The following is a 27998-nucleotide window of genomic DNA, read 5'->3' on the forward strand; positions in this document are numbered from 1 at the left end:
TGTTTATGTGATGTTACTATGCTGGAATAGTTAATGAATGGTAGTTATTGTATCTATTATTCTGTTAAGCATTTGCAATGGAGTTACAGCTAAGCCAATTCTTTTATTTTTTTTCTTTTGTTGTATTTTAACAATAGTGTATGAATAAATTGTATTTTGCTTAACGTTGAGTAGTTTCACCAATCGTATCGCATCGCATCTGGAATGCAACACCTCACATTTACTTTTAAAATAAAACAAAGTCAGGTCTAGGCTATCTTCTTCATATATTTTGAGGGGGTCTGGTCTGGTCCATAACACAGAGCAGGCAGAAAGGGCTGAATGGCCGTCTCCTGCTCCTATTTTCTAAGTTTCTATTAGAAATACCAATGAAAAAGGAAAAGCATTTTACACGATATGAGAAGATCATGCTGATTATTTGGCGAGTGAATTGAGAATGATAGCGATGTTGCCATTGAGAAGCACAAATGATGACTGACAGTTAACTGCTGAGCTTTGTTTAGATTTAAACCAGGCAGTCTGACTCTGGTTGGCCGAGGCATTGTCTTGTGGAATAAATCAGAGATTGGCTTATACCTACTTTGTTGAGTTGAACCAGATGCAATGTGTGTATGCGCTTTGTGTCTGCTGAGAACAGGGCCCTGTGGATTAATATGCAGAACCTTCCAATACGTCCAAATGCACCAAACTGCTAGCCCAGGTGACAATCTTAAATTGGTTGTCAGTGTAACTCTTAGCAATCAGGAGTAATTAGCAAACAGTCCAACCACAGAATCACAACTGGGAAAAGGATCTTGGCAGGGGAGTCCAAGACTAGAGGGCATAGGTTTATAAAATCATGAGGCACATGGATAGAGTGAATAACAAAGGTCTTTTTCACAGGATAGGGCAGTCCAAAACTAGAGAGTAAAGGTTTAAGGAGGCGAGAGGGGAAAGGCATAAGAGGCAACTTTTTCACGCAGAGGTTTGGTATGTGTATGGAACAAGCTGCCAGAGAAGGTATTGGAAGCTGGTACAATTACAACATTTCAAAGGTATCTGGATGGGTACATGAATAGGAAGGGTTTAAGAGGGATATGGGCCAAATGCAGGCAGATGGAACTAGATTTAATTCAGGATATCTGGTCAGCATTGACAGGTTGGACCGAAGGGTCCGTGCTGTACAACTCTAACTGCTGTCTACATGTCTCTGTTCCAGGAGCAGAGTGAGAATGAACTTAACTGGAAATGAGGAATGTCCCTCCTGGGCTTCAGGTCCGAAGTTGGGAACCATTGATCCAGAAGCCCCGCCCAGCGTTTGTGGCGGCGGCGCATGCGTCCTGAACGCAGCCTCCAGCCCTCAAGATGGCGACCTGTTCCCATGGTAACGGAACAGAAAACCGAAGTTCTGGCGAGGTTCAGCAGGTCTGGCAACATCTGTGAAGAAAAAAACTGAGAGGTAATGTTTCGGGTCCGGTGACCCTTCCTCAGCACCTCCGTTTATGGCAAGTTCCTGTTTTTGTTCCTGATTTACAGTATCCACAGCTCTTTCGGTTGCCATGGCAACGGCTCGGTTTGTCGCGAGGGGAAAAGGCACGTTCACCGTTTACCTTGAAGGAGCTCCTCTCTTTCCGCAACCCTACCCCCTCCTCCCCCCCCCCCGAGATGTCCATTGACGTCCTGAGCGGCTTTCCGCACACACCCCACTCCTCCTCCTCGGTCTCTGGGCCTACCATCCTGCGGCTCTTCAGCCCTCGGGGCCCCTACACAACCACCAGAAAGATTAAACCGGAAGGGGTGGGGCCAGGCAACGCGAAGTGGGCGTGCCTGTCAATGGGACGCACCGGCGGAGGCGGGGCCAAACAATGGGTTCCGCCTCCAAAGGGGCGTGGCCGGAAGGGAAATCGTCCGGAGTGGGCGGGGTCGGGAAATCGGATTCACCTCTGAGGAGGTGGACCATACGAAAGATCATTTCCGAATGGGGCGGGGCCAGGCAAAGGGATCTTCCCCAGAGGGGGCAGAGGTGTCATGGACAGTGAAGAATGTTACCTCAGAGTACAGCGGGATCTTGCTCAGTTGGACCAATGGGCCAAAGAGTAGGAGATGGAGATTAATTTAGATCAATGTGAGGTGCTGTAGTTTGGAAAGGCAAATCAGGGTAGGACTTATGCACCTAATGGTAAGGTCCTGGGGAGTGTTGCTGAACAAAGAGACCTTGGGGTGCAGGTTCATAGTTCCTTGAAAGTGGAGTCGCAGGTAGACAGGATAGTGAAGAAGGCGTTTGCTGTGCTTGCTTTTATTGGTAAGTGCCTTGAGTATAGGAGTTGGGAGGTCATTTTGCGGCTCTACAGGGATATCGGTTAGGCCACTTTTGGAATACTGTGTGCAATTCTGGTCTCCCTGGTTTTGGAAGGATGTTGTGAAACTTGAAAGGGTTCAGAAAAGATTTACATGGATGTTGCCAGGTGTGTAGAGTTGGTCTTATAGGGAGAAGCTGGATAGGCTGGGGCTGATTTCCCTGGAGCATCAGAGGCTGAGGGGTGACCTTACAGAGGTTTACAAAATCGTGAGGGACATGGATATAGTGAATATCTAAGGTCTTTTCTCAGGGGGTGTGGGAGTCCAAAATTAGAGGGCATTGCTCTCAGGTGAGAGGAGAAAGATTTAAAAGGGACTTAAGGGGCAACTTTTTCACACAAAGGGTTGTGCATGTCTGGAGTGAGCTGCCAGAGGAAGTGGCAGAGGCTGGTACAGTTACAACATTTAAAAGGTATCTGGATGTGTACATGAATTGGAAAAGTTTAGAGGGATATGGGCCAAATGCTGGCAAATAGGACTAGATTAATGTAGGATATCTGGTTGGCATGGACGAGTTGCACCGAAGGGTCTGTACAATTCTATGATTCTGTGAATTGGGGAAGGCAGAACCCTCAACAAGGAGGGAGGTGGTCAGGGAAGATTTGTAAGGGTTGGGGGAAACTCTTGCAGGAACTCGAATTGCTTTCTGTGAATTTCTACCCTCTACCTGCGGTGATGACCTTATACAGAACTTGTTTTTTTAGATAGGGTCACAGAGGGGGAGAATTTCAGGTGGGAATCTCAAACCAACGTCTGCATCCAGAATGCCACGATTGATCAGAACCTGGATAGAGTTGGCCTTTAAGTGTTGAAGGAAACATGTCTGTGTGTGTGAAAAGATTTCAAATCGCAGTGCAATTGGAAAGGGAGCGAGATACACACAGACGTATACCCGACTGCTGAAGTCCACTGACAGTCACACAGACTGGAAAACCATCACATCGTTCACAGTGGCATGAAACTGACCACACATTGAATGAATCTTGAAGTGAATCATCCAAGAAACTGGTGAGACTCAAAGACATCTGCACCATGGAGAAAAGGTTTAAATGTGGGAGTCTGATAAGGGATTCAATTGCCTCTCCCTGTTGGAAAATCACTGTCATAGTCACACTGCGGAGAGACCGTTCACCTGGCTCGAGTGTTGGAAGGGGTTTGGTGATCTCTGTATGCTGGAGACACACCAGTGTCTTCACAGCGGGGAAAGGCCATTCTCCTGCTCAGAGCGCAGGAAAGGATTCAGTGATTCATCCACCCTACGTAGGCACAGGCGGGTTCATACTGGGGAGAGGCCGTTCACCTGCAGCGTGTGCAGGAAGGGTTTCATCCGCTCGTCCAATCTCCGGAGACACCAAAGCTGCCACAACAATTGGAGACCCTTCCTTTTAATGGCCTAATGTGCTAGTGGTGACTTTTAAAGGTTGAATGAGCTGGTAGCTCAGTGGTTAGCATTGCTGCCTCACAGCGCCAGGGACCCAGGTTCGATTTCACCCTCGAGCGATTGTGGGGAGTTTGCACATTCTGCGTGGGTTTCCCCCGGGTGCTCGGGTTTCCTCCCACAGTCCAAAGAAGTGCAGGTTAGATGGATTGGCCATGCTAAGCTGCCCAGGATGTGCAGGCTAGGTGGATTAGCCATGGGGAATGCAGGGTTACAGGAATAGGGTAGGGAGGAGGAGAGTCAGTGTGGACTTGCTGGGCTGAATGGCCTGTTTCCACACTGTAAGGATTCTATGACTTCACACTGAGTGGGTTGTAATTCAGCTGCTCTCGCTGTGCGAAGAGGTTTGACAGTTGTTGAATCTGCTGTGATGTGATGATGACACGGGAGAGAGGCAGTTTCCCTGCTCCCAGGTGGGAAGGGACTCCGTCTCCTCCCACGCTCAGCCACCAACGAGTGTACAAGGGGTTGGATTCTGCTGTTATTGCGTCTGTTTGAAACATCCAGGGCAGAACCGAGCTTCATTCTGTGACAGCTGGCTCTGCTTCTGCTTCTGCTTCTGTTAATGAGCTCAATAAACGACCCGGAGATCAATAATCCGGCTCTGTTAAATAAACAAACGATGTTTGACCATTTGTGTGCCAAGTCCTTGTTGGCTTTCAGGTTTACATATGCCCGATTGGCCCTTCAGTGCACCTTTACAGGCTGTTGGAAAATCTTGTGGTATCCTTGGCTTTCTTAATGGAGACAAAAAACAGAAAAGCAAGGGAGTCAAGCTGAACCTTTGTGATATTCTTACTCCCTGTCATGTGGGAGTGTTGTGTTCAAATGCAGGCACTACAGTTTCAAAAGGATGTGAAGGCAGTAGAGAGTGTCCATAGAGTCACAGAAACAGACCCTTTGTCCAAACCCTCTGCGCTGACCAGACAGCCAATCTGACCTAATCCCATTCGTCAGCATTTGGCCCTTCCTATTCATGTACCCATCCAGATGCCTTTCAAATGTTGTAATTTGTACCCGCCCTCTGCCACTTCCTCTGGCAGCTCCTTCCTTTCATGCACCACCTTCTGTGTGAAAAAGCTACCCCTCGGGTACTTTTTAAATCATATCCCTCTCTCTCCTTAAACTCATGTCCTCCAGTTTTGGACTCCCTCTCCCCATCTCCACCCTCGGAAAAAGACCTTGACTATTCACCCTATCCACACCCCTCATGATTTTAGAAACCTCTTTAAAGGTCACCCCTCAGCCTCTGACACTTCAGGGACAAAAAAGCCCCAGCCTATTCAGCCACTCCCTATAACTCAAACCCTTCAGTCCCCGGAAGCATCCTTGTAAATCTGAACCCTCTCCAATTGAATAATAAATCTTTCTCCTCTCACCTTAAAACTATGCCCCCCTTAGTCTTGAAATCCCCCACCCTAGGGAAACAACACATGCGATTCACTTTATCAATATCCCTCATGATTTTATAAACCTCTGAGGTCACTCCTCAACTTCCTATGTTCCAGTGAATAAAGTCCCAGCCTCTCCTTATAACTCAAACCCTCCATTCCCAGCAACGTCCTTGTAAATCTTTTCTGAACCCTTTCCAGTTTAATAGCCTTCCTATAACCGGGCAACCAGCACCGCGTGCAGTATTCCAAAAGAGGCCTCACCAACGTCTTGTTCAACCGAACATGACGTCCCAACTCCTATACTCAAAGCTCTGAGCAATGAAGCTAAGTGGCTGAACACCTTCTTGACCACCCTGTCTACCTGTGACGCATCTTTCACGGAACTATGCACCCAAACAGAGGGCACTGCTGAGAAGGATTCTGGGAGGAGTCGTCTCAGTCACCAGCGACTGCCCAGGAGTGAATAAGAGGAAGGCAAGCTTTAGCGGAGCGGCCATTTTGGGGTGGAAGTGCTGCTGGAGGTTTTCAGTGTAGGCTTAAGTGAATACCAGTGAGGAGGTCAAACAGCAGTGAGGTAAGGCAGTCGGAAGAGGAGCAAACTACTGCAGCTCCTGAAGACATGAGGGTAAAGGAGAATCAGAAGCAAGTTTAATCGTGAAGTCACAGGCAGCAGGTAAGTGAGTGGCTGGTGACTGATGAGTAGTTTCTCTTCTGTCTTATTTTTCTCTTCGCTTTGCCGCTGTTGTTAATTTGAGGGTTAAGTAGTGGCAGGAGATCCCTGACCCGTCTCATGCTCCTCCTGCTGTGCAATGTGGGAACTCAGGGGACCGTACTGATGGCCTGGACTCATTCATGGGCAGGAAGTGTCCCCAGCTGCAGCTCCTGTTGACCGCTTGATGGCTCTGGAGCCGCGGCAGGATTCGCTTTTGGAATGTCCGCGAGGCTTAGGGAATCGTGGATAGCACGTTCCATAAGTTAGCCACACCTCAGATAAAAATTGCTGAGAAAGGTAGGGAATGGGTGACCAACAGACAGAGGAAGAGCAGGACAGTAGTGCTGGCGTCCCCAGTGATCACCTCCCTCCAAAACAGATACACCGTTTTGGATAGTGTAGGGGGAGATGGCTCACCTGGGGAAGGTGGCAGCAGCCGGATTCATGGTACTGTGTCTGGCTCTGCTGCCCAGGAGGGCAGGAAAAATAGTGGTAGAGCTATAGTGAGAGGGGCTTCAATTGTAACGGGAATAGATAGCAATTCTGTGGCTGCAAACGTGAGTCCAGGATGTTACGTTGCCTGCCCGGTGCAAGGGTCAAGGATGTCTCAGGAGGAGCTGCAGGACATTCTGGAGGGGGAGGGTGAACAACCAGCTGTCGTGGTGCTTATAGGCACCAACGATACAGGTAAAAAGAGTGATGAGGTTCTACAAGCTGAATTCAGGCAGTTAGGAGTTAAACTCAAAAGTAGCACTTCAAAAGTAGTAATCTTGGGATTGCTACCAGTGCCACGTGCTACTCAGATTCAGAATGGCAGGATAGCTAAGATGAATACGTGACTTGAAGGGTGGTGCAAGAGGGAGGGATTCAAATTCCTGGGAGTTTGTAAGCGGTTCTGGGGAAGGTAGGACCAGTACAAACCAGACAGTCTGCATCTGGCCAGGACTGGAACCAATGTCCTGGGGACAGTGTTTGCTAAAGCTGTTGCGGAGGGTTTAAACTAACACGGCAGGGGGATGGGAACTAATGGAGGAAGTCGGAGGGAAGGAAAGTAGGGACAGAAACAAAAGACAGTAAGGGGAAAAAGTGAAAGTGAAACGCAGAGAAACCATAGACAAAAATCAAAAATGGCCACATTTCACAACGATTCTAAAAGGGCAATAAATGTCAAAAAAAGAAATGAGCTTGAAGGCTCTGTGTCTCAATGCGAGGAGTATTTGTAATAAGGTGGATGAATTAACTGTGTAGATAGTTATTAATGGATATGATGTAATTGGCATCATGGAGACCTAGATCCAGAGTGACCAAGGATGGGAACTCAACCTCGACGGTAATTCAACTTTTGGGAAAGATAGACAGAAAGGAAAGGGAGGTGGGGTAGCGTTGCTGGTTAAGGAGGAGACTAACACAATAGTAAGCGAGGACATTAGCCTGGACGATGTGGAATCAGTATGGGCGGAGCTGCGGAACACCAAAGGGAAAAAGACTTTCGTGGGAATTGTGTACAGACCATCAAACAGTAGTTGTGATGTTGGGGACTGTATCAAACAGAAAATTAGAGATGTATGCAGTAAGGGTACAGCAGATATTATAGGTGACTTCAATCGACACAATGATTGGACTAACCAAACTGGTAGCAATGCGATGGAGGAGAATGTCCTGGAATGTATGAGGGATGGCTTCCTTAACCAATATGTTGACGATCAACTAGAGAGCAGGCCATCCTAGAGTGGGCACTGTGTAATGAGAGGATTAATTTGCAACCTTGTGGTGTGAGATCCTTTGGGGAAGAGTGACCATGATATGGTAGAATTCTTCATTAAGGTGGAGAGTGACACAGTTAAATCTGAAACTTGTGCGGTGAATTTAAAGAAAGATAACTTTGACGGTAAGAGGCATGCATTGGCTAGGATAAGCTGGCCAAGGATACTTAAAGGGTCGACGGTGTTTAGGGAATGGCAGACACTTAAAATACTCATGGATGAACTTCAACAATTGTACATCCTTATCTAGCGTAAAAGTAAAACAGGGATGGCGGCTCAACCGCGGAAAACAAGGGAAACTTGGGGTTAGTGTTAAAGCCAAAAGAGGAGGCACATAAATTGGCCAGAAAAAGCAGCAATCCTAAGGACTGGGTGAAATTTGAAATTCAGCAGGAGAGGACAAAGGGTTTAATTCGGAAAGGGAAAATAGAATATGAAAGTAAGCTTGTGGAAAACATAAAAACTGGCTGCAAAAGCTTCCATAGATATGTGAAGAGAAAAAGACTGGTGAAGACAGATGTAGGTCCCTTGCACTTAGAATCAGGTGAATTCATAACGGATAACAAAGAGATGGCCGACCAGCTGAACAAATACTTTGGCTCGGTCTTTACTAAGGAGGACACAAATAACCTTCAGAAAATGCGAGGGGATAGAGGGTCAAGCATACAGGAGGAACTGAAGGAAATCCTTATTAGTCAGGAAATGGTATTGGGGAAATCGATGGGATTAAAACCCTGATAATTCCCCAGGTCCTGATGCTCTGCATCCCAGTGTATTTAAGGAAGTGGCCCTGGAAATAGTGGATGCATTGGTGATCATTTTCCAGCATACTGTAGATCTGGAAGAGTTCCAATGGACTGGAGGGTAGCTAATGTTACCCCACTTATTAAAGAAAGGAGGGAAGAGAGGAAATGGGCAACTATAGGCTGGTTAACCTGACATTGATGGTGGGGAAAATGCTGGAGTCAATCACTAAGGACATAATAACTGAGCATTTGGAAAGCAGTGACAGAATCGTCACCGAGTCAGCATGGATTCACTAAAGGGAAATCATGCTCGACAAACCTTCTGGAATTTGTTGAGGACGTGACCAGTAGAGTGGACACGGGTGAATCAATAGAAGTTGTGTATCTGGACTTTCAAAAGGCTTTTGACAAGGTTCCACACGAGATTAGTGAGGAAAAGTAAAGCTCATGATATGAGAGGTAATGTATTGATATGGATAGGGAACTGGTTGGCAGACAGGAAGCGGGGAGTTGGAATAAACAGGTCCTTTTCAGAGCAGCAGGCAATGACGAGTGGGGTACTGCAGGGTTCAGTGCTGGAACCCCAGCTGTACACTCTATACCCTTAATGATTTGGACGAAGGAATTGAATACACAATCTCCAAATGTGCAGACGACACTAAGCCGGGTGGCAGTGTGGGCTGTGAGGAGGGTGCTAAGAGGCTGCAGGGTGACTTGCACAGGCTGGCTGAGTGGATAAATGCATGGCAAATGCAATATAATGTGAATAAATGTAAGGTTATCCACTTTGGTCACAAAAACAGGAAGGCAAATTATTATCTGAATGGTGGCAGTTTAGGAAAGGGTGAGGTGCAACGAGACTTGGGTATCATGGTGAAACAGTCACTGAAGGTTGGCATGCAGATGCAACAGGCAGTGCGGAAAGCTAATGGCATGCTGACCTTCATAGTGAGAGGATTTGAGTATTGGAGTAAGGATGTCTTGCTGCAGTTATACAGGGCCTTGGTGAGGCTACACCTCGAGTATTGTGTGCAGTCTTGGTGACGTAGTCTGAGGAATGGGATTCTCGCTGTTGAGAGATTCCAGCGAAGGTTCACCAGACAGATTCCCAGAATGGTAGGACTGACATATAAGTAAAGACTGGATTGACTGGGCTTGTATTCGCTGGAATTTAGAAGAATGAAGGGGGGGAATCTCATAGATACATGTAAAATCCTGATAGGACTGGACAGGCTAGGTGCGGGAAGAATGTTCCAATGCTGGGGAAGTCCAGAACTAGGGGTCACAGTCTAAGAATAAAGGGGTAAGTAATTCAGGACTGAGTTGTGGAAGAATTTCTTTAGTCAGACAGTTGTGAACCTGTGGAATTCTCTCCCACAGAAAGCTGTTGGGGCTAGTCCATTACATATCCTGAAGAAGGAGCTGGACATGGCCCTTGCGGCTAAAGAGACCAAGGGATACAGAGAGAAAGCAGGAGTGGGATACTGAGATTGCATGATCAGCCATGACCATATTGAATGGCTGGTGCAGGCTTGAAGGACCAAATGGCTACTCCGCCTATTTTTCCATGTTTGTGTTTCTACAAACCCTGGGTCTCTTTGTTCAGCAACACCTCCCAAGGCCCTACTACTAACTGTATAAGTCCTGCCCTGGGTTGCCTTAGGAAAATGTAACACCTCACATTTGTCTAAATTACACTCCACCTGCCTTCCTCGGCCCACTGGGTCTAGAAAACGAATCATGGGATTTCAGGGATGAGGAACTTCAGGCTCGTGGGTGGATTGGAGAAGCTGGTAGGGTTCTCCTTGGAGAAAGCAAAACCGAGGAGAGATTTGCTTAAGGAGGTCTGAATGGAGCAGATGGAGAGAAACTGCTCTCACTGTTGGAAGCCATTGAGAAGCTGAGGACAATACTTAAAGGTGATTGGCAAAAGAAAGCAGTGTCAGAAATAGCCGCTTTTACGCAGCGAGTGGACCGGTGTGAGATATATAGTCAGGGAGGGTGCTGGAGGCTGATTCAGCTGTGGCTTTCCCAAGGGAATTGGATAATTACCTGAAGAAGGAACAATTGCAGGAGCCAAGAGGTAAAACTAGGGAATACGGTTGCTCCAGGAGTGCCAGCAATGATTACAATCAGCCAAACATCTGCTGTGACCATCTTGCGATGGGAGGTCGTGACATAATGGTCGAGTGACTAGAATATCCTGCTATAGGTAGGATGTTGTGAAACTTGAAAGGGTGGTTCAGAAAAGATTTGCAAGGATGTTGCCAGGGTTGGAGGGTTTGAGCTATAGACAGAGGCTGAATAGGCTGGGGCTATTTTCCCTGGAGCGTCGGAGGCTGAAGGGTGACCTTATTGAAGTTTATAAAATCATGAGGGGCATGGAAAGGGTAAATAGACAATATTTTTTCCCAGGGCAGGGGAGTCCAAAACTAGAGGGTATAGGTTTAAAGTGAGAGGGGAAAGATTTAAAAGGTACCTAAGGAGCAACATTTTCGTGCAGAGGGTGGTATGTGTGTCCAATGAGCTGCCAGAGGAAGTGCTGGAGGCTGGTACAATTACAACATTTAAAAGGCATCTGGATGGGTACATGAATGTGAAGGGTTTAAGAGGGATATGGGCCAAGTTCTAGTAAATAGGACTAGGTTAATTTGGGATATCTGGTCTGCATGGATGAGTTGGATCAAAGGATCTGTTTCCATGCTGTCCTGCTGTACGACGCTAGTTATCCAGGAGCCCAGGTTACTGTTCTGGGTTCGAATCTCACGTTGGTGAAATTGGAATTCAGTCTAAATCTGGAATAGAAAGTTAGCCTCAAGGCGACCTCGTAATCGCAGTTGACTGTCCTTTCATGAAATCTGTCATCTTTAACTGGTGTGGCCTATACGTGACTCCAGACCTTCAGCCACCTGAGTGACGCCAAACTGCCCTCTGAAATGGCCAAGCAAGTTCAAAGGCAAGTAGGGAGATGGTCCCAATAACCTTGAACTGGTCCAGTTAGCAGTGAACTTTTCCCATGAAGTTGTGTCAGTCAAAATGAACACGGACACGTATGTGGACTGCTGATGCTCAATATGTTTTAAGTTCAGTGTAAACTTGGCCCAGTTAAGCATAGTTACATCCTGTGTGTTCAGGATCAGCTCAGCACTGTTACCTTTGGATGTGTGGTGAGAACATCATTGGACAAGTAATTATGAAGCCCAGGCTAATTATCCCATGGACAAATCAGAAATTGCTGGAGAAACTCAGCAGGTCTGGCAGCGTCTGTGGAGAGAAAGCAGAGTTAACGTCTCAAAACTCTGCTTTCTCTTGATAGACGGTGCTGGACCCACTGAATGACTCTAGCAGTTTGCGTTTTTTTTTGCTTTGGATCTTCGGAATCCACAGTTCTGTTTTATTTTAACATTGTGTGGAAATGGATCACGGCAGATGGTGAAACTTGAATTCAGTAAAAACCTGGAATGAAGAAGCAAGTCTACTAAGACCATAAGATATAGGAGCAGAAATGGGCCATTTGGCCCATTGAGTCTGCTCCACCATTCAATCATGACTGATATGTTTCTCAACCCTATTCTGCTGTCTTCTCACCATAACCCTTGAATCCCCTTATGAATCAAGAACCTACCTAGCTCTGTCTTAAATGCCCTCAACGACTTAGCCTCCACAGGCCTGTGCAGCCATGAATCCCAAAGCATTTTATACATCTGTCAAAAGCAAGAGAGTAACTATGGAAAGGGTTGGCTCACTCAAGGACAAAGGAGGAAATTTATATGTGGAGCCAGAAGAGGTAGATGAAGTCCTAAATAAACACTTTGTGTCAGTATTCATCAAAGAGAGAGAATAGGTGGAGGATGATCTCAGGTAAGGGAATGTCAAGTCTCTAAGCCAAGTTTCTATTAAAAAGGAAGAGGTGTTATGCGCCTTAAAAAGTATTAAGGTATATAAGTTCATGGTCCTGATGGGATCTATCCCACAATATTGGGCGAGGGAAGAAAACAAATTGCTGGAGCATTGACAGACATTTTTGTATCCTCTTTGGCCACAGGTGAAGTCCCAGAGGACTGGAGAATAGCCAATGTTGTCCCATTGTTTAAGAAGGATAGCAGGGATAATCCAGGAAATTACAGGCCTGTAAGCCTCACGTTGGTGGTAGGGAAATTGTTGGAAAAGATTCTCAGGGGCAAGATCCATATGCATTTAGAAGCAAATGGACTTATTAGCGATAGACAGCATGGTTTTGTACCAGGGAGGTCGTGCCTCCTTAACTTGATTGAGTTTTTTTGAAGAGGTGACGAAGATGATGAGAGAAGAGCAGTTGATGTTGTCTACATGGACTTCAGTAATGCCTTTAACGTGGTCCCACATGACAGACTGGTACAAAAGGTGAAGTCACATGGTATTGGGGTGAGTTGGCAAGATGGGTACAGGACTGGCTTAGTCATAGGAGTTAGAGAGTAGTGGTGGAAGGATGCTTTTCAGAATGGAAGGCTGTGACTAGTAGTGTTCCATAGGGATCAGTGTTGGGACCTCTGCTGTCCACGGTCTACATAAATGATTTGGAGGAAAACATGGCTGGTCGAATTAGTAAGTTTGTGGACGATACAAAGATTGGTGGAGTTGCAGATAGTCAGGGGATACAGCAGGATATGGATCAGTCGGAGGCATGGGTACAAAAATAGCAGATGGAGTTTAATCCAGACAAATGTGAAGTGATGCATTTTGGAAAGTCCAGTACGGGTGGGAATTATACAGTGAACGGCAAAACCCTTAGGAGTATTGATATGCAGAGGGATCTGGGTGTACAGGACCACAGATCACTGAAGGTGGCAGCGCAGGTAGATAAGGTAGTAAAAAAGGGCTATGGCACGGTTGCCTTCATTGGAAGGGGCAATGAGTATAAGGACAGACAAGTTATGCTGCAGCTTTATAGAAATTTTAGTTAGGCCACAGTTGGAATATTGCATGCAGTTCTGTCACGCCCACACTACCGAAAGGATGTGGAGGCTTTGGAGAGGGTACAGAAAAGGTTTACCAGGAGTTGCCTGCTATGGGGGATTTTAGCTATGAAGAAAGGTCGGATAGAATGGAACGCAGGAGGTTGAGAGGGCGACCTGACAGAAGTTTAAAAGATTGTGAATGGTGTGGATACAATGGGAAGTATGAGGCTTTTTCCCAGGGCAGAGGGGTCAATTACTAGGGGACACAGGTTCAAGGTGCAGCTAGGGGTGGATGTTTAAAAAAGATGTACAAAGCAAGTTTTTCACATAAAGGGTGGTGAGTGCCTGGAACGTGCTGTCAGAGGAGGCGGTGGAAGCAGACACAAGAGCGGCATTCAAGAAACACCTGGATGAATACATGAATAGGAAGGGAACAGAGGGATACGGATTCTGTAAGTGAAGACAGTTTTAATGTTGAAAGGCAAAATGTGGTGGCACAGGCTTGGAGGGCCTGTTCCAGTGCTGTATTGTTCTATTTCAGGGAAAAATACAGGGATCAGTGTTAGTGCCTTAATTTTTCACATTAGAATCGTAGAATCCCTACAGAGTGGAAGCAGGCCATTTGGCCCATCAAGTCCACGCTGACCCTCCAAAAGCATCCCACGGTGGATCCCACGGCGTCACCCCACCCAGGTTCGATTCCAGCCTCAGGTTCTGTCTGTGTGGAGTTTGCAAATTCTCCCTGTGTCTGCGTGGGTTTCCTCCGGGTGTTCCAGTTTCCTCCCACAGTCCAAAGATGTGCAGGGTAGATGGATTGGCCATGCTAAATTGCCCATAGTGCCCAGGGATGTTTAGGTTAGGTGGGTTAGACATAGGGAAATCAGGGGTAGGGGAATGGGTCTGGGTGGGATGCTGTTCGGAGGGGTGGTGTGAACTAGTTGGGCTGAATGGCCTGTTTCCACACTGTAAGGATTCTATGATTCTATGATTAATCCACCTAGCCTGCACATTTCTGGACACTATGAGACAATTTATCATGGCCAATCCACCTAACCTGCACATCTTTGGACTGTGCGAGGAAACTGGAGCCCAGTGGAAACTCATGCAGACACTGAGGGAATTTGCAAACTCCACACAGTCACCCAAGGCATGAATCGAAACTGGGTCCGTGACACTGTGAGACAGCAGTACTAACAACTGAGCCATTTAATGACTTGGATAATGGCATAGAAAATCATATATCCAAATTTTCCTGATGATACAAAGTTAGGCAGTATTATAAACAGTGTAGATGATAGCATAAAGTTACCAAGATATTTAAAATGTCACAAACAGTACATAAAATAATCCAGAAGGCTAATAGAATGCTAGCCTTTCTGTCTATAAGGCCGGAGTATGAGGATGCAGAAGTCATGTTGTAGTTATACAAAACCCTGGTTAGACCCCACCTGGAGGGCTGAGAGCAGATCTGGGCACCACACCTGAGGAAGGATATATTGGCTTTGGAGGGAGTACAATGTAGGTTTACAAAAATGACAACTGGACTTCATGGGGTTAAGTTGTGAGGATAGATTATACACATTAGGCCGGTTTTCTCTAGAACTTGGAAGGTTAAGTAGTGATCTGATTGACATTTTCAAGATATTAACAGGAAAAGACTGGGTTGACAATGATAAACTATTTCCACTGGTTGGGGATTCCAGAGCAAAGGAGAATAGTCTATGAATTAGGACCAAACCAGTCAGGAGAGATGTTAGGAAGCACTTCTATACACGATGTGTGACGGAGGTGCGGAACTCCCTTGCACAAATGGCAGTGGATGCTCGATCAGTTGTTAATTTTAAATCTGAGATACATTTTTCTTGTTAAGCAAAGGTATTAAGGAATATGGGCCAAAGGCAGGTATATGGGGTTAGGCGACAGATCAGCCATGATCTTATTGAATGGTGGAACAGGCTTGAGGGGCTGAATGGCCTACTCCTGTTCCCACGTCGGGGAGAGGGGTGGTGGGAAACGGTTTGCAACTGGAAATTTTCAACAGAAAGGCGACAGAACAAAATGAAAATAAAATCAGATTTTAAGCATCATAGTGCAAGGAAACAAGAGGCGATGTCTACCAGACTCTGATCTTCTTCACAAGTGAAACTTGTCTAGAGTACGGTTTAAAAAAAAAGAAAATGATTGAAATACTCCGAAAGCATTTATGTGCAGGGAACGCAAGATGTACGTTTATCAGTCTTAATCATGATTTAAAGTTTCAAGACAGTTTACTTTCTTAGGGCTAGAATATATGAGTAGAGGTGTGCAAAAGCCATCAATCGGACGATGGGCTGAATGGCTTCCTTGGCAAAGTTGCAACAACAGACCCCGAAGCCCCGCCCACCGATTGTCCCCGGAACGAGACGGCGGTAGCGCATGCGCCCTGACCTCACCTGTGGTCCTTCAAAATGGCGGCCGGTTTCCATGTTAACGCGAGCCGGCAGCCTGCTGAGTGCTGACAAAGCGAGAGTTGAGCTAGCACTTAGCGTCGAAGAAGACCGTGTCTCGTCGTCGCTTGCTGCGTCTTCCTTTCTCTCTTCCCGCCTCTCCAATTTGCCCGGAATCCCCCCCGCCGGTCCTCCATATTGAGGCAATCGAACTTAATAGGCGGGCGGCGAAGCGGAATGATTGACGGATGTTCTTGCCCAATGGCGAATGGTATTCTTGTTATCCCACCAATCACAGATGCCCGTGTGTACGGCCCATTTCCGGAGTCCAATTGCATGTGGTGGACGTGTGATGACGTTAGGTTCCATAGATCAATGATGGGCGGAACCGGGCCTCCAGCCAATCACAGATGTCGGGCTTCCACTCCCGACCTTCGCGATCGTCGAAGCCGACTGTGACGGTCAAGCATCGACGACACATTATTGACGGATAGATTCGCCAATGGAGAGCGGATCCGCTTGTTTCCCTCTTAACCAATCACAGAGCGCGGCGTGCGGTGGCCACGCCGACTCCTGACGCGGACGGACAATGATTGACGGGGCTGTCCGCCAATGGACGACGGCGGAGGGCCAAGCGTCCCTCCAACCAATCACAGGACGTGGGGACTGTGCATCCTCGAGGTGGGAGGCCAGAGCCGAGGTGGATCAAACAAAGAAGTGTGTATGTTGGAGATGTGAAACAAAAACAAACTCCAAACGTTAACTCTGCTTTCTTCTCAAGGTGGATGGTGTGCTGTTTTTTTGTGCAGGAGTTTCACACCGAGGAGGTTAGATTTGATTGCAGCTGGAACAATTATTAACAGAATGCATTTTTTCTTCCCAGGAGAAAGATGAATTTTGTTTCAGAATTTGTGGAGGAAGTTAATTGTGATTTGGACCAAACCTTCTGTTGCACTGTGAGTGAGCAACAGAAGGACGGATGCAGGAGCAGCGAGTTTAAGGAAAAGATTTTAAGGGTTCGACAAGGGGCTTGTGAAGAGGGGGAAGAACTTGTTGACAGTAGGCAGGTCAAAGTGGGATGGGATGCTAAAGAGGTTGCAATGCAGGACATTAATGAAGTGGAGGATTGTTGGAGCTGGCCAGGTAATGGCACTGTCTTAAAGTAAGGTGAAGGGCCCTCATAGAATCCCTACAGTGTGGAAACAGGCCATTTGGCCCAACAAGGCCACGTCACCCCTCTGAAGATCATCCTACCCATCCGTCTGCCCTTTCCCTGTCACCGTGCATTTCCCATGTCTAATCCACCTCATGTACACATCCCTGAACACTATGGGCAATTTAGCATGGCCAATCCACCTAACCCGCACACCTTTGGACTGTGGGACAAAATCCACGCAGACACAGGGAGAATGTGCAAACTCCACACAGACAGTTGCCCGAAGTTGAAGTCATACCTGGGTCCCTGGCGCTGTGAGGCAGCAATGCCAACCACTGTACTGACCTGCTCATAAAGAGGGGAAAAGTTGTTCAAGTTGTATGGAAACTGGAGGGGTAAATTACTGCAGATGCTGGAATCTGTACTGAAAACGAATTGTGCTGGGGTTTGCAGTGGGTCAGGCAGCATCCATGGAGAGAATGCAAGCTAACATTTTGAGTCGAGATGACTCTTCTGATGATCCATTGTGATCTCCAGCATTTTTTTGTTTTGTTTTCAGTATGGAACCTGGAGTTGTTTGTTGTGAATTTCAATCTTGTCATGACTTTTGTAACCTTCTTTTGCAGGGTATCAGAAACGGTAAAATTTGCAGACGAGAAATGCAAAAGAAAGTAACATGGTGATAACAGACAGACACTTGATTCATCGGCATCTGAATATCATCGCACTTTGAAGAGGGATGGGAAAATATTTTCAATATCAGTGTGACTGGAAAAACCACTTCGAGACACACCTGAATGCGATGTACTAGTGAACTGATTGTGGAAAGAACTTTAATTAGTTACCTAAACTTAAAAGGCATTTACAGAGGGGAAAACTGTGTTTGAGGGTGAGGATACAACTCATGGCTGGATCTGGAGAAATACAAGAATAGCAGAGCAATGAAGAAACCATGGAAATGTGGGGACTGTGGGAAAGGATTCAAACAGCCATCTCTGCTGGAAATCCATCGACGCAGTCACACCGGGGAGAGGCCATTCACCTGCTTCGAGTGTGGGAAGGGATTCACTGCCGCGTGCAATCTGCAGACACACCAGCGGCTTCACACTGGGGAGAGGCCGTTCATCTGCTTAGACTGTGGGAAGGCGTTCAGTGATTCATCCAGTCTGCGCAAGCACCAGAGGGTTCACACTGGAGAGAGACCGTTCACCTGCTCTGAGTGTGGGAAAGGGTTCCTTGATTCATCCAACCTCTTGACACACCAGCGGCGAAGTCACACCGTGGAGAGGCCATTCACCTGCTCCGATTGCGGGAAGGGATTTGGCGATTCGTCATCCCTGCTGACGCACCAGCGAGTTCACACCGGGGAGAGGCCATTCACCTGCCCCAAGTGTGGGAAGGGCTTCAGTGATGCTTCCACCCTGAGGAAGCACCATCGTGTTCACACCGGAGAGAGGCCATTCACCTGCACCGAGTGCGGGAAGGGGTTCACTCAGTCAACGCACCTCCTGACGCACCAGCGAGGTCACACGGGGGAGAAACCGTTTGCCTGCTCAGTGTGCGAGAAGAGATTCACCCGATCATCCACCCTGCGCACTCACCAGCGAGTTCACAAGTGACAGTGCCAGGACTGGATTTTGCTGTTAAAAACCTTCATTGAGATGGTTAGCGTTTGCTATGTTGATGTTAATGAGTCCAATGACTGAGATTTTTTTTTATTCGCATGTTGGGACGTGGGTATCGCTGGCTGGCCAGCATTTATTGCCCATCCCTGAATATATCCGTCAATGTTCAGGTTATATGAGATAAATCAGCTGTGTTTCAATGATCAGCTCACTAATCCTTGCCTTCATTGCTCAGACCTTTTGAATGTAGGAGTTGGGACGTCATGTTGAAGTTGTACAGGGCATCGGTGAGGCCTTTTCTGGAGTACTGGGTCCAGTTCTGGTTGCCCTGTTATAGGAAGGATATTATTAAGCTGGAGAGTTCAGAAGAGATTTACCAGCATGTTGCTGTGTATGGAAGGTTTGAGTTGTAAGGAGAGACTGGATAGGCTGGGACTTTTTTCACTGAGAGGTGGCTTAATAGAAGTTTATAAAATGATGAGTGGTATAGATATGGTGAATGACAGGTGTATCTTCCTTATGGTGGGGGATTTCAAGATTGGGGACACATTTTTGAGGTGAGAGGAGGAAAAATTTAAAAAAGACATGAGGAGCAATTTTTTTTGGTTCGTGTGTGGAATGAATTGCCAGAGGAAGTGCTGTATATGGGTACAGTTACAATGTTTAAAAGACATTTATCTAAATACATGAATAAAAAAATGTTTGGAGGGATATGGGCCAAATGCAAGCAGATGGGACTAGTTTAGATTGGAAACCTGGTTGGCATGGTCAAGTTGGACTGAAGGGTCTGTTTCTGTGCTGTATGTCTATGACTGGGGAGGCAACGGTCTAGTGATATTAATCGCTGGACTGTTAATCCAGAGATGTAGGTAAAGTTCTGTGGACCAGGGTTTGAATCCTGCCATGGGATGGTGGAATTTCAATTCAATATCTGGAATTAAGAGTCTAATGATGACCATGAAACCACTTTCGATTGTTGGAAAAACCCATCTGGTTCACAAATGTCTTGTAGGGAAGGAAACTGCCATCTTTACCTGGTCTGGCCAACATGTGACTCCAGACCCACAGCCAATGTGTTTGATTCTTCACTGCCCTCTGGGCAATTAGGGATGGGCAATAAATGCTGCCTAGCCAGTGACGCCCTCATCCCGTGAATAAATTTAAAAAAAAATTCTAAAAAACTGTAATCCCTTTTGCAGTGCAGGCCAACAGACCATTTATTTTCTTGATGGTTTATTGGTTTGTTAGAATAATTGGTGATCGGAAGTGGTGCAATGGAAAGTTCTGTGATGGGGAAGCGTATTGGTCAAATTGAACAGACAAATATATAGGATCAGAAACTACTACTTGGTGGGGGTTATCACTAAAGATTGTGGGAGCATCAAAGAAAGTTGCTGAGAGAAGACTGAAATGATAAATTCATCTGTGGAGAGAGAGGAAACATGAAGCCAGCGATAGATGGGGGAACTGTCAGGAAGGAGGAGACTGGGATGGTTTAAGATTAGATTGAAGATGCAGTGATGAGACACTTAAACACAGTGGGATTGAAAGCAGAATGGATGACTGAGAGGAGCTGGAGAAGAGTGATAATGAGCATGAACAAAACATTAAAGGGCCCTGATGGGGCAGACACTGAAGAGATGTTCCCCTTGTCCGAGAGACTAGATCCACGGGTCACAGTTTAAAGATACGGGTGTCCCACTTCAGATGAGAATGAGGAGGATTTTTCTTTCTGGGAGCAGTGTAAGTTAGGTTACTAAGTATTTTTATGGTTGATTTACATCAATTTTTTTATCGACCAGGGAATCAAAGGATATAGGGCAGTGCTTCCTTTATGTTTGCTCACTGTGACCCAATTTTGAGGCTTGAATGTTGTTGTGAACCCTTGGTGACTGGTGGGGGATGAGAGAGAGGCAGGTGGGAGAAGGAGAAGGCCTATGAGAGCAGGAATGGCCATTGTTCCCTGGAGCTAGAGACCCTAAAACTTCAGATTGCGACCCCACTTGGGTCCCCACCCACACTTTCGGAAGCCCCGAGATACAGAGTAGAACTGAGGAGGAGCTGAGGCCGCAGTCCAGTCACCCATGATGTTATTGAATGGTGGAGCAGGCTCAAGAGGCCGAATAGTCTACTCCCACTTTTGATTTGTACATTTGAAATGTAATCAGAACATAAGATCCTTGTTATAGAGTTGCGCAGACTGGTAAAAGACCCTTTGGACACGTGGACCAAATCTGTAACCATTCTATGATATTATCATAATAGACACTATAATCTTTGTCCTCAATTCGAGGACTTGTGACTGAAAATAATTTGCAATAAAAATTAACTTTGCCTATAATCCATATTATGCTCTTTATTCTAAATCACACAATGTCCCATAACTTAAGAGTTGTACAGCATGGAAACAGACACTTTAGTCCGATTCATCCATACCGACCAGACATCCTAAATTAATATAGTCCTGTTTGCCAGCATTTGGCCCAAATCCCCCTCAACCCTTCCTATTCATATACCCATCCAGATGCCTTTTAAATGTTATTGTACCAGCCTCCACCACTTCCTCTGGCAGTTCATTCCACACACACACACACCACCTTCTGTGTGAAAAAGATGCCCCTTAGGTCCCTTTTAAATCCTTACCCTCTCACCTTAAAGTTATGCTGTCTGGTTTTGGACTCCCCCACCCTGGAGAATAGACCTAGCCTATTCACTTTGTCCATGCCCCTCATAGATCATAGATGATTTTATAAACCTCAATAAGGTCACACCTCAGCCTCCAATGCTCCAGGGAAAATAGCCCCACCGTATTCAGCCTCTCCCTATAGCTCAAACCTTCCAGCCTCGGCAACAGCCCTGTAAATCTTTTCTGCACCCTTTCAAGTTTCACAACATCCTTCTTATAGCAGGGAGACCAGAATTGAACGTAGTATTCCATAAATGTCTGAATCAATGTCCCTGTAGAGCTGCAACATGACCTCCCAACTTCTATACTCAATGCACTGGCCAATAAAGGCGAGTGTACCAAATGCCTTCTTCACTATCCTATCTACCTGTGATTCCACTTCCAAGGAACTATGAACTTGCACTCCAAGGTCTTTGTTCAGCAACACTCCCAGCACCTTACTATTAAGTGTATAAGTCCTGCCCTGATTTGCCTTCCCAAAATGCAGCACCTCACATTTATCTAAATTAAACTCTGTCTGCTACTCCTTGGCCCATTGGCCCGTCTGATCAAGATCCGTTGAACTCAGGTCACCTTCTTCACTGTCCACTACACCTCCAATTTTGGTGTTATCTGCAAACTTACTAACCGTACCTCCTATGTTCACATCCAAATCATTTATATAAATAACAAAAAGCAGTGGACGCAGCACTGATTCTTGTGGCACAGCACTGGTCACAGAACTCCAGTCTGTAAAGCAACTGTCCACCACCACCCTCTTCTACCTTCGAGCCATTCTGTATCCAAATGGCTAGTTCTCCCATGTTATCTAACATTACCAGTCTACCAGGAGGAACCTCGTCAAACGCCTTACTGAAGTCCATATAGATCACGTCCACTCCTCTGCCCTCATTAATACTCGTTAGTTCTTTAAAAAACTCAATGAAGTTAGTGAGACATGATTTCCCACGCACGAAGCCATGTCTACTATCCCTAATCAGTCCTCCCCTTTCCAGATACATGTAAATCCTGTCCCTTGGGTTCCCCTCCAACAACCTGCCCCACCAATGTCAGGGTCACCGGTCTATAGTTCCCTGTTTTTTTCCTTACCACTTGTCTTAAGTAGTGGCACCACATTAGCCAACCTCCAGTCTTCTGGCACCTCACCCGTGGCTATCGATTATACAAATATCTCAGCAAGGGCCCAGTAATCACTTCTGTAGCTTCCCACAGAGTTTTAGGATACGTCTGATCAGGTCCTGGGGATTTATCCACCTTTACACATTTTAAGACATCCAGCACTACCTCCTCTGAAGTATGGACATTTTTCAAGATATCACTGTTTATTTCCCCATGTTCTCTATCTTCAATATCCTTACAATAAATACTGAAGCAAAATACTCATTTAGTATCTCCCCCGTCTCCTGTGGTTCCACACATAGGCAGCCTTGCTGATCTTTAAGGGGCCCTATTCTCTCCCTGGTTACCTTTTTGTCCTTAATGGATCTGTAGAATCCCTTTGGATTCTCTTCAACCCTATTTGCCAGAGCTATCTCATGTCCCTTTTTTGATCTCCTGATTTCCCTCTTAAGCATACACCTACTGCCTTTACACTCTTCAAGGGATTCACTTGATCTCTGCTGTCCATGCCTGATGTATGCTTCCTTCTTATTCTTGACCAAAACCACAATTTTTCTAGTCATTCAGCATTCCTACACCGACCAGCATTGCTCTTCACCCTGACAGGAACATGTTGTCTTTGGACTCTCGTTCTCTTATTTTTGAAGGCTTCCCATTTTCCAGCCATCCCTTTACCTGCAAATTCCATCCCCAATCAACTTTCGAAAGTTCTTGCCTAATGCCTTCAAAACTGGCCTTCCTCCGACTTAGAACTTGATCTTTTAGTTTTTGATCTTTGAACTTTTATCCAAGACTATTTTAAAACTAATCGAATTGTGGTCACTGGCCCCAAAGTGCTCCCCCTCTGACACCTCAGTCACGTGCCCTGCTTTATTTCCCAAGAGTAGGTCAGGTTTTGCTCCTTCTCTAATAGGTACATGTGCATACTGAATCAGAAAATTTTGTTGTACACACTTAACAAATTCGTCTCCATCCAAGCCCTTAACACTATGGCAGTCCCAGTCTATATTTGGAAAGTTAAAATCCCCGACCATAACCACCCTATTATTCTTACAGATAACTGAGATCTTACAAATTTGTTTTTGAATTTCCGGCTGACTATTGTGGGGTCCAAAGTACAATTCCAATAAGGTGATCATCCCTTTCTTATTTTTCAGTTCCACCTAAATAACTTCCCTGGATGTATACCCAGGAATATCCTCCTAAGTACGCTGTAATATTATCCCTACTTCCATTAAATTTTCAATTTGAGAGTGCTGACTATTCTTCATCACAATTCCTCATTCCCATATGGTAATGGAGTTATATTGAGTTTGGAAGTGTTAACTCTGATTGTCTCCTCACAGAAGCTGCAAGACCCTGCCGAGTTTCTCTAGTAATTTCTGTCTTTAACTCCCTGTATGACGTGTGAGTAGTTCGTGGAGAGAGTATAGCCTGGGGGATAGATGCCTATAGCCATGGCCAGGAGTTCCGATCGTCGTGTTGCCTGACTGATGCCAAGTTTAAGGACATCTCCTCAGGGCTCGAGACAAACTTGGGAGGGGAAGGATCCAGTTGTCATGGTCTAACACTATAGGTAAAACCAGAAATTACGACCTTTCAACAGAACTTGGGACCCAAATTAAACCACAGAACAACAAAGCTTATTTAATCTGTCTGGTTTGTTACCTGAGCTGAGGATTTGGGTGAAGGGAGGTTTAGAATCCAAGGAGAACAGTCGAGGCAACAGACTGTAATATGGCTAAAGGTGAGCAGAGTGGGACAGGAAGGGATGGAGAATTTCACGGTAATTATTCATAAAGGCTCTTTAGCTGAATGTACAAAGCATCCGCAGTAAAATGGATGAACTACCATAAATTTTGATACATGGTCGATATTTAATCACAGTGACAGTGACATGGTGACTGTAATGGACCAGATCAGACGCCCTCAAAATATATTAAGATACTCTAGACCTTAACTTTTTCCTATTATAAAGATAAGTGTGTGGTGCTGCATCCCAGATATAATCTGATTGGTCAAACTACCAGATTTGAAGTAAAACACATTTAGTTAACATCTAGTTAAAATACAACAAAAGAAAGAATGTAGCAAAGAACTGGCTTAGCTTTAACTCAATTGGAAAACTTAACAGAATAATAGATTATTTAGCTACTAAACAGTAACATAAAGACACCCTTGGCAAAAGGCAAGTTCAGTGAACAGATTGTCTCACATGCAACTCCAGCAGCCCAGGAGGCAAAAATCAAGAGAAAACTTGGAGACGGTAGCAGGGAGACATGTACTACAGCAACAGACCCAGCAACACCTGCTACTACAAAACTAAAAATTCTGGTCCTGTGAGAGCTTGTGAGAAATGTGGAGTTACAGGGATAGGGTAGCAGGGTGGGTCTGGGTGGGATCCTCCTCGGAGAGTTAGTGTGGACTCGATGGGCTGAAAGACTTGCTTTCACACTGTAGAGATTCTATGAAATCCCAGACGTAGTCTGATAAACCTCTGTTGCATTCCCTCCATGGCCATGTGATTACTGGTAGATACCAATAGATCTGTTCTATAACAATGGAGTGGCATGGTGGTGGGCAGAGGTCTCTCACTGTGTATATTGCTGATTGACAGTAAAGTCACCATGGTCCCAAAGACCATAGGGCTGCTCTCTCTTTAGAGAAAGACTACTGGTCACCACACCTCAGGCATGGGGCAAAGTTGAGAAGGTGAAACCTTCAGGGTTACCTCAGTCAGTGCGGAAATTGAACCCACACTACTGGCATTGCAAACCAGCCATCTAGCCAACCGATACTGTTTAGCATAGCCAATCCACCTAACCTGCACGTCTTTGGACTGTGGGAGGAAACCTACGCAGACACGGAAGGACATGAAAACACCAAACAGACAGCTGCCCAAGGGTGGAATCAAACACAGCTCCTTGGTGCTGTGAGGCAGCAATGCTAACCATTGAGCCACTGTATCACCCCAATGAAGAGAGATTGGATTGGTCAGGTCTATATTCGTGAGTCTGGAAGAATAGGGGTGAAGAGGAATCTCATAGAAACCTATAAAATTCTAACAGGACTTTTAGACAGGGTCAACACACAAAGGATGTTCTCGATGCCCAGGGAGCCTGAACCAGGGGTCACAGCCTAAGGATACAGAATAGGCCATATACAACTGAGGTGAGGAGAAATTTCATCACTCAGGACGTGGTCAGCCTGTGGAATTTTCTGCCACAGAAAGTGGGTAAGGCAAAAGTATTGAATGTTTTCAAGAAGGAGTCAGATATAGTTCTTACGGATCAAAGGATGGATTATCAGCTTTGTTCATAATGAACGGCAGAGCAGGCTGCAAATTCTCTTCTTGTGAAGACAATGTTATGTAAGGCACTCAGCACTCAGAGTTAAACGATGTCAAGATATGAGCTCAGTCCATTAGCACTCCTTTTTATTTCTCAGGATATGGGAGTCGCTGGCTGGATCATCCTGTAGTGCCTTGAGAAAATGGGAGTGAGCTGCCTTCTTGAATCACTGCAATCCATATCAGGTATCAAGGGCTGTTCCTGGAAGGTGCTAACCAGTTTCTAAGTGCTGCGCAGCAAAACAGTAATGTGTACTTGCTTTTAAATCCAAACTAAGTTCATATGAGAGACTATCGCGTAATTCAGATGTAGCTAGTTATTGTGTACTTGGTAATAAACCGATTCTGCTCTATCAGACGAAGCCTCACTTCAAGTGAATTTGTACCTCTTTCGCCATTTGGTAGCATTAACCAGTGTTGATAAGGATGATTGGTAGCAGTGCACTACCCCGAAGTATCACAGACAGTTCCGGTGGATGCAGCCACAACAAAGAACAGGCATTTGCCACGGAGTACATTGGACACCAGGGCCTCACGGAGCACCATCAAATTTTTATGGCAGAGACCTCAGGACAAGTGGGGAAGGGAGATGCAGAGGAAAATACCCTGTGTATGTTGGGGAGTAGTATAACAGCCTTGTGTGTGTACTTCAGGCCTGTGGTCCCATCACCGCAACAAAGCCATTCAGGGACAGTAGGAACTGCTGATGTTGGAGAATCTGAGATAACAAGGTGTAGAGCTGGATGAAGACAGCAGGCCAAGCAGCATCACAGGAGCAGGAAGGCTGACGTTTCGGGCCTAGACCCTTCTTCAGAAATGGGGGAGGGGAAGGAGATTCTGAAATAAATAGGGAGAGAGGGGGAGGCGGGTAGAAGATGGATAGAGGAGAAGATAGGTGGAGAGCAGACAGACAGGTCAAAGAAGCGGGGTTGGAGCCAGTAAATCTGAGTGTAGGTGGGGAGTTAGGGAGGGGATAGGTCGGTCCAGGGAGGACGGACAGGTCAAGGAGGCGGGATGAGGCTAGTGGGTCGGAGATAGGGGTGGGGCTTGAGGTGGGAGGAGTGGATAGGTGGGAGGAAGGACGGACAGGTTAGGGAGACGGGGATAGGCTGGGCTGGTTTTGGGATTTGGTCAGGGGAGGGGAGATTTTGAAGCTTGTGAAGTCCACATTGATACAAATGGGCTGCAGGGTTCTCAAGCGAAATATGAGTTGCTGTTCCTGCAACTTCGGGTGGCATCGTTGTGGCACTGCAGGAGGCCCAGGATGGACATGTCGTCCAAGGAGTGAGAGGGGGAGTTGAAATGGTTTGCGACTGGGAGGTGCAGTTGTTTGTAGCGAACCGAGTGTAGGTGTTCCACAAAGCGGTCCCCACGCCTCCGCTTGGTTTCCCCGATGTAGAGGAGGCCACAATGGGAACAGCGGATACAGTATACCACATTAGCAGATGTGCAGGTGAACATTTGTTTGATGTGGAAGGTCTTCTTAGGGCCTGCGATGGGGTTGAGATGGGAGGTGTAGGGGCAGGTGTAGCACTTCCTGCGGTTGCAGGGAAAAGTGCCAGGGGTGGTGGGGAGTGTGGAGCGGACAAGGGAGTCACGGAGAGAGTGGTCCATTCGGAAGGCAGATAAGGGTGGGGAGGGAAAAATGTCTTTGGTAGTGGGGTCAGATTGCAGATGGCAGAAGTGTCGAAGGATGATGCATTGGATCCGGAGGTTGGTGGGGTGGTACGTGAGGACGAGGGGGATTCTGTTTTGGTTGTTATTGAGGGGAGGGGGTGTGAGGGATGAGTTGCAGGAAATGCGAGAGACACGGTAAAGGGTGTTTTCGACCACTGTGGAGGGGAAGTTGCGGTCCTTGAAAAATGAGGACATCTGGAATGTCCGGGAGTGGAATGCCTCATCTCGGGAGCAGATGCGGTGGAGGCAAAGGAATTGGGAATAGGGGATGGCCTTTTAGCAGGAAGGTGGAGAGGAGGTGTATTCTAGGTAGCTGTGGGAGTCAGTAGGCTTGAAATGGATATCAGTTTCCAGGTGGTTGCCACAGATGGAAACAGAGAGGTCCAGGAAGGAGAGAGAGGTATTGGAGATGGTCCAGGTGAACTTAAGGTTGGAGTGGAAGGTGTTAGTGAAGCGGATGAACTGTTCGGGCTCCTCGTGGGAGCACAAGGCGGTGCCGATACAGTCATCGATGTAACGGAGGAAGAGGTGGGGCATAGGGTCAGTGAAGCTTCAGTAGAGGGATTGTTCCACGTATCCTACAAAGAGGCAGGCATAGCTTGGGCCCATGCGGGTACCCATGGCTACCCCCTT

General features: G+C 46.3%; 1 protein-coding gene across 1 annotated transcript in view; it reads left to right on the forward strand.

Annotated features, from left to right (window-relative positions):
- Positions 1–5376: 5376 nt before the first annotated feature.
- Positions 5377–27998, forward strand: part of LOC109911284 (gastrula zinc finger protein XlCGF26.1-like) — a 25741-nt gene continuing 3119 nt past the window's right edge. Inside the window, exons 1-3 of the mRNA XM_048619303.1 lie at positions 5377–5842; positions 17536–18524; positions 24420–24426. Coding sequence (XP_048475260.1) covers positions 17851–18524; positions 24420–24426 — 681 coding nt within the window. The 5' untranslated portion in view covers positions 5377–5842; positions 17536–17850. The remainder of the gene's footprint in view (positions 5843–17535; positions 18525–24419; positions 24427–27998) is intronic.

The sequence above is a fragment of the Rhincodon typus genome, chromosome 42, assembly GCF_021869965.1.
Source record: "Rhincodon typus isolate 14 chromosome 42, sRhiTyp1.1, whole genome shotgun sequence".
NCBI classification, from domain to species: domain Eukaryota; kingdom Metazoa; phylum Chordata; class Chondrichthyes; order Orectolobiformes; family Rhincodontidae; genus Rhincodon; species Rhincodon typus.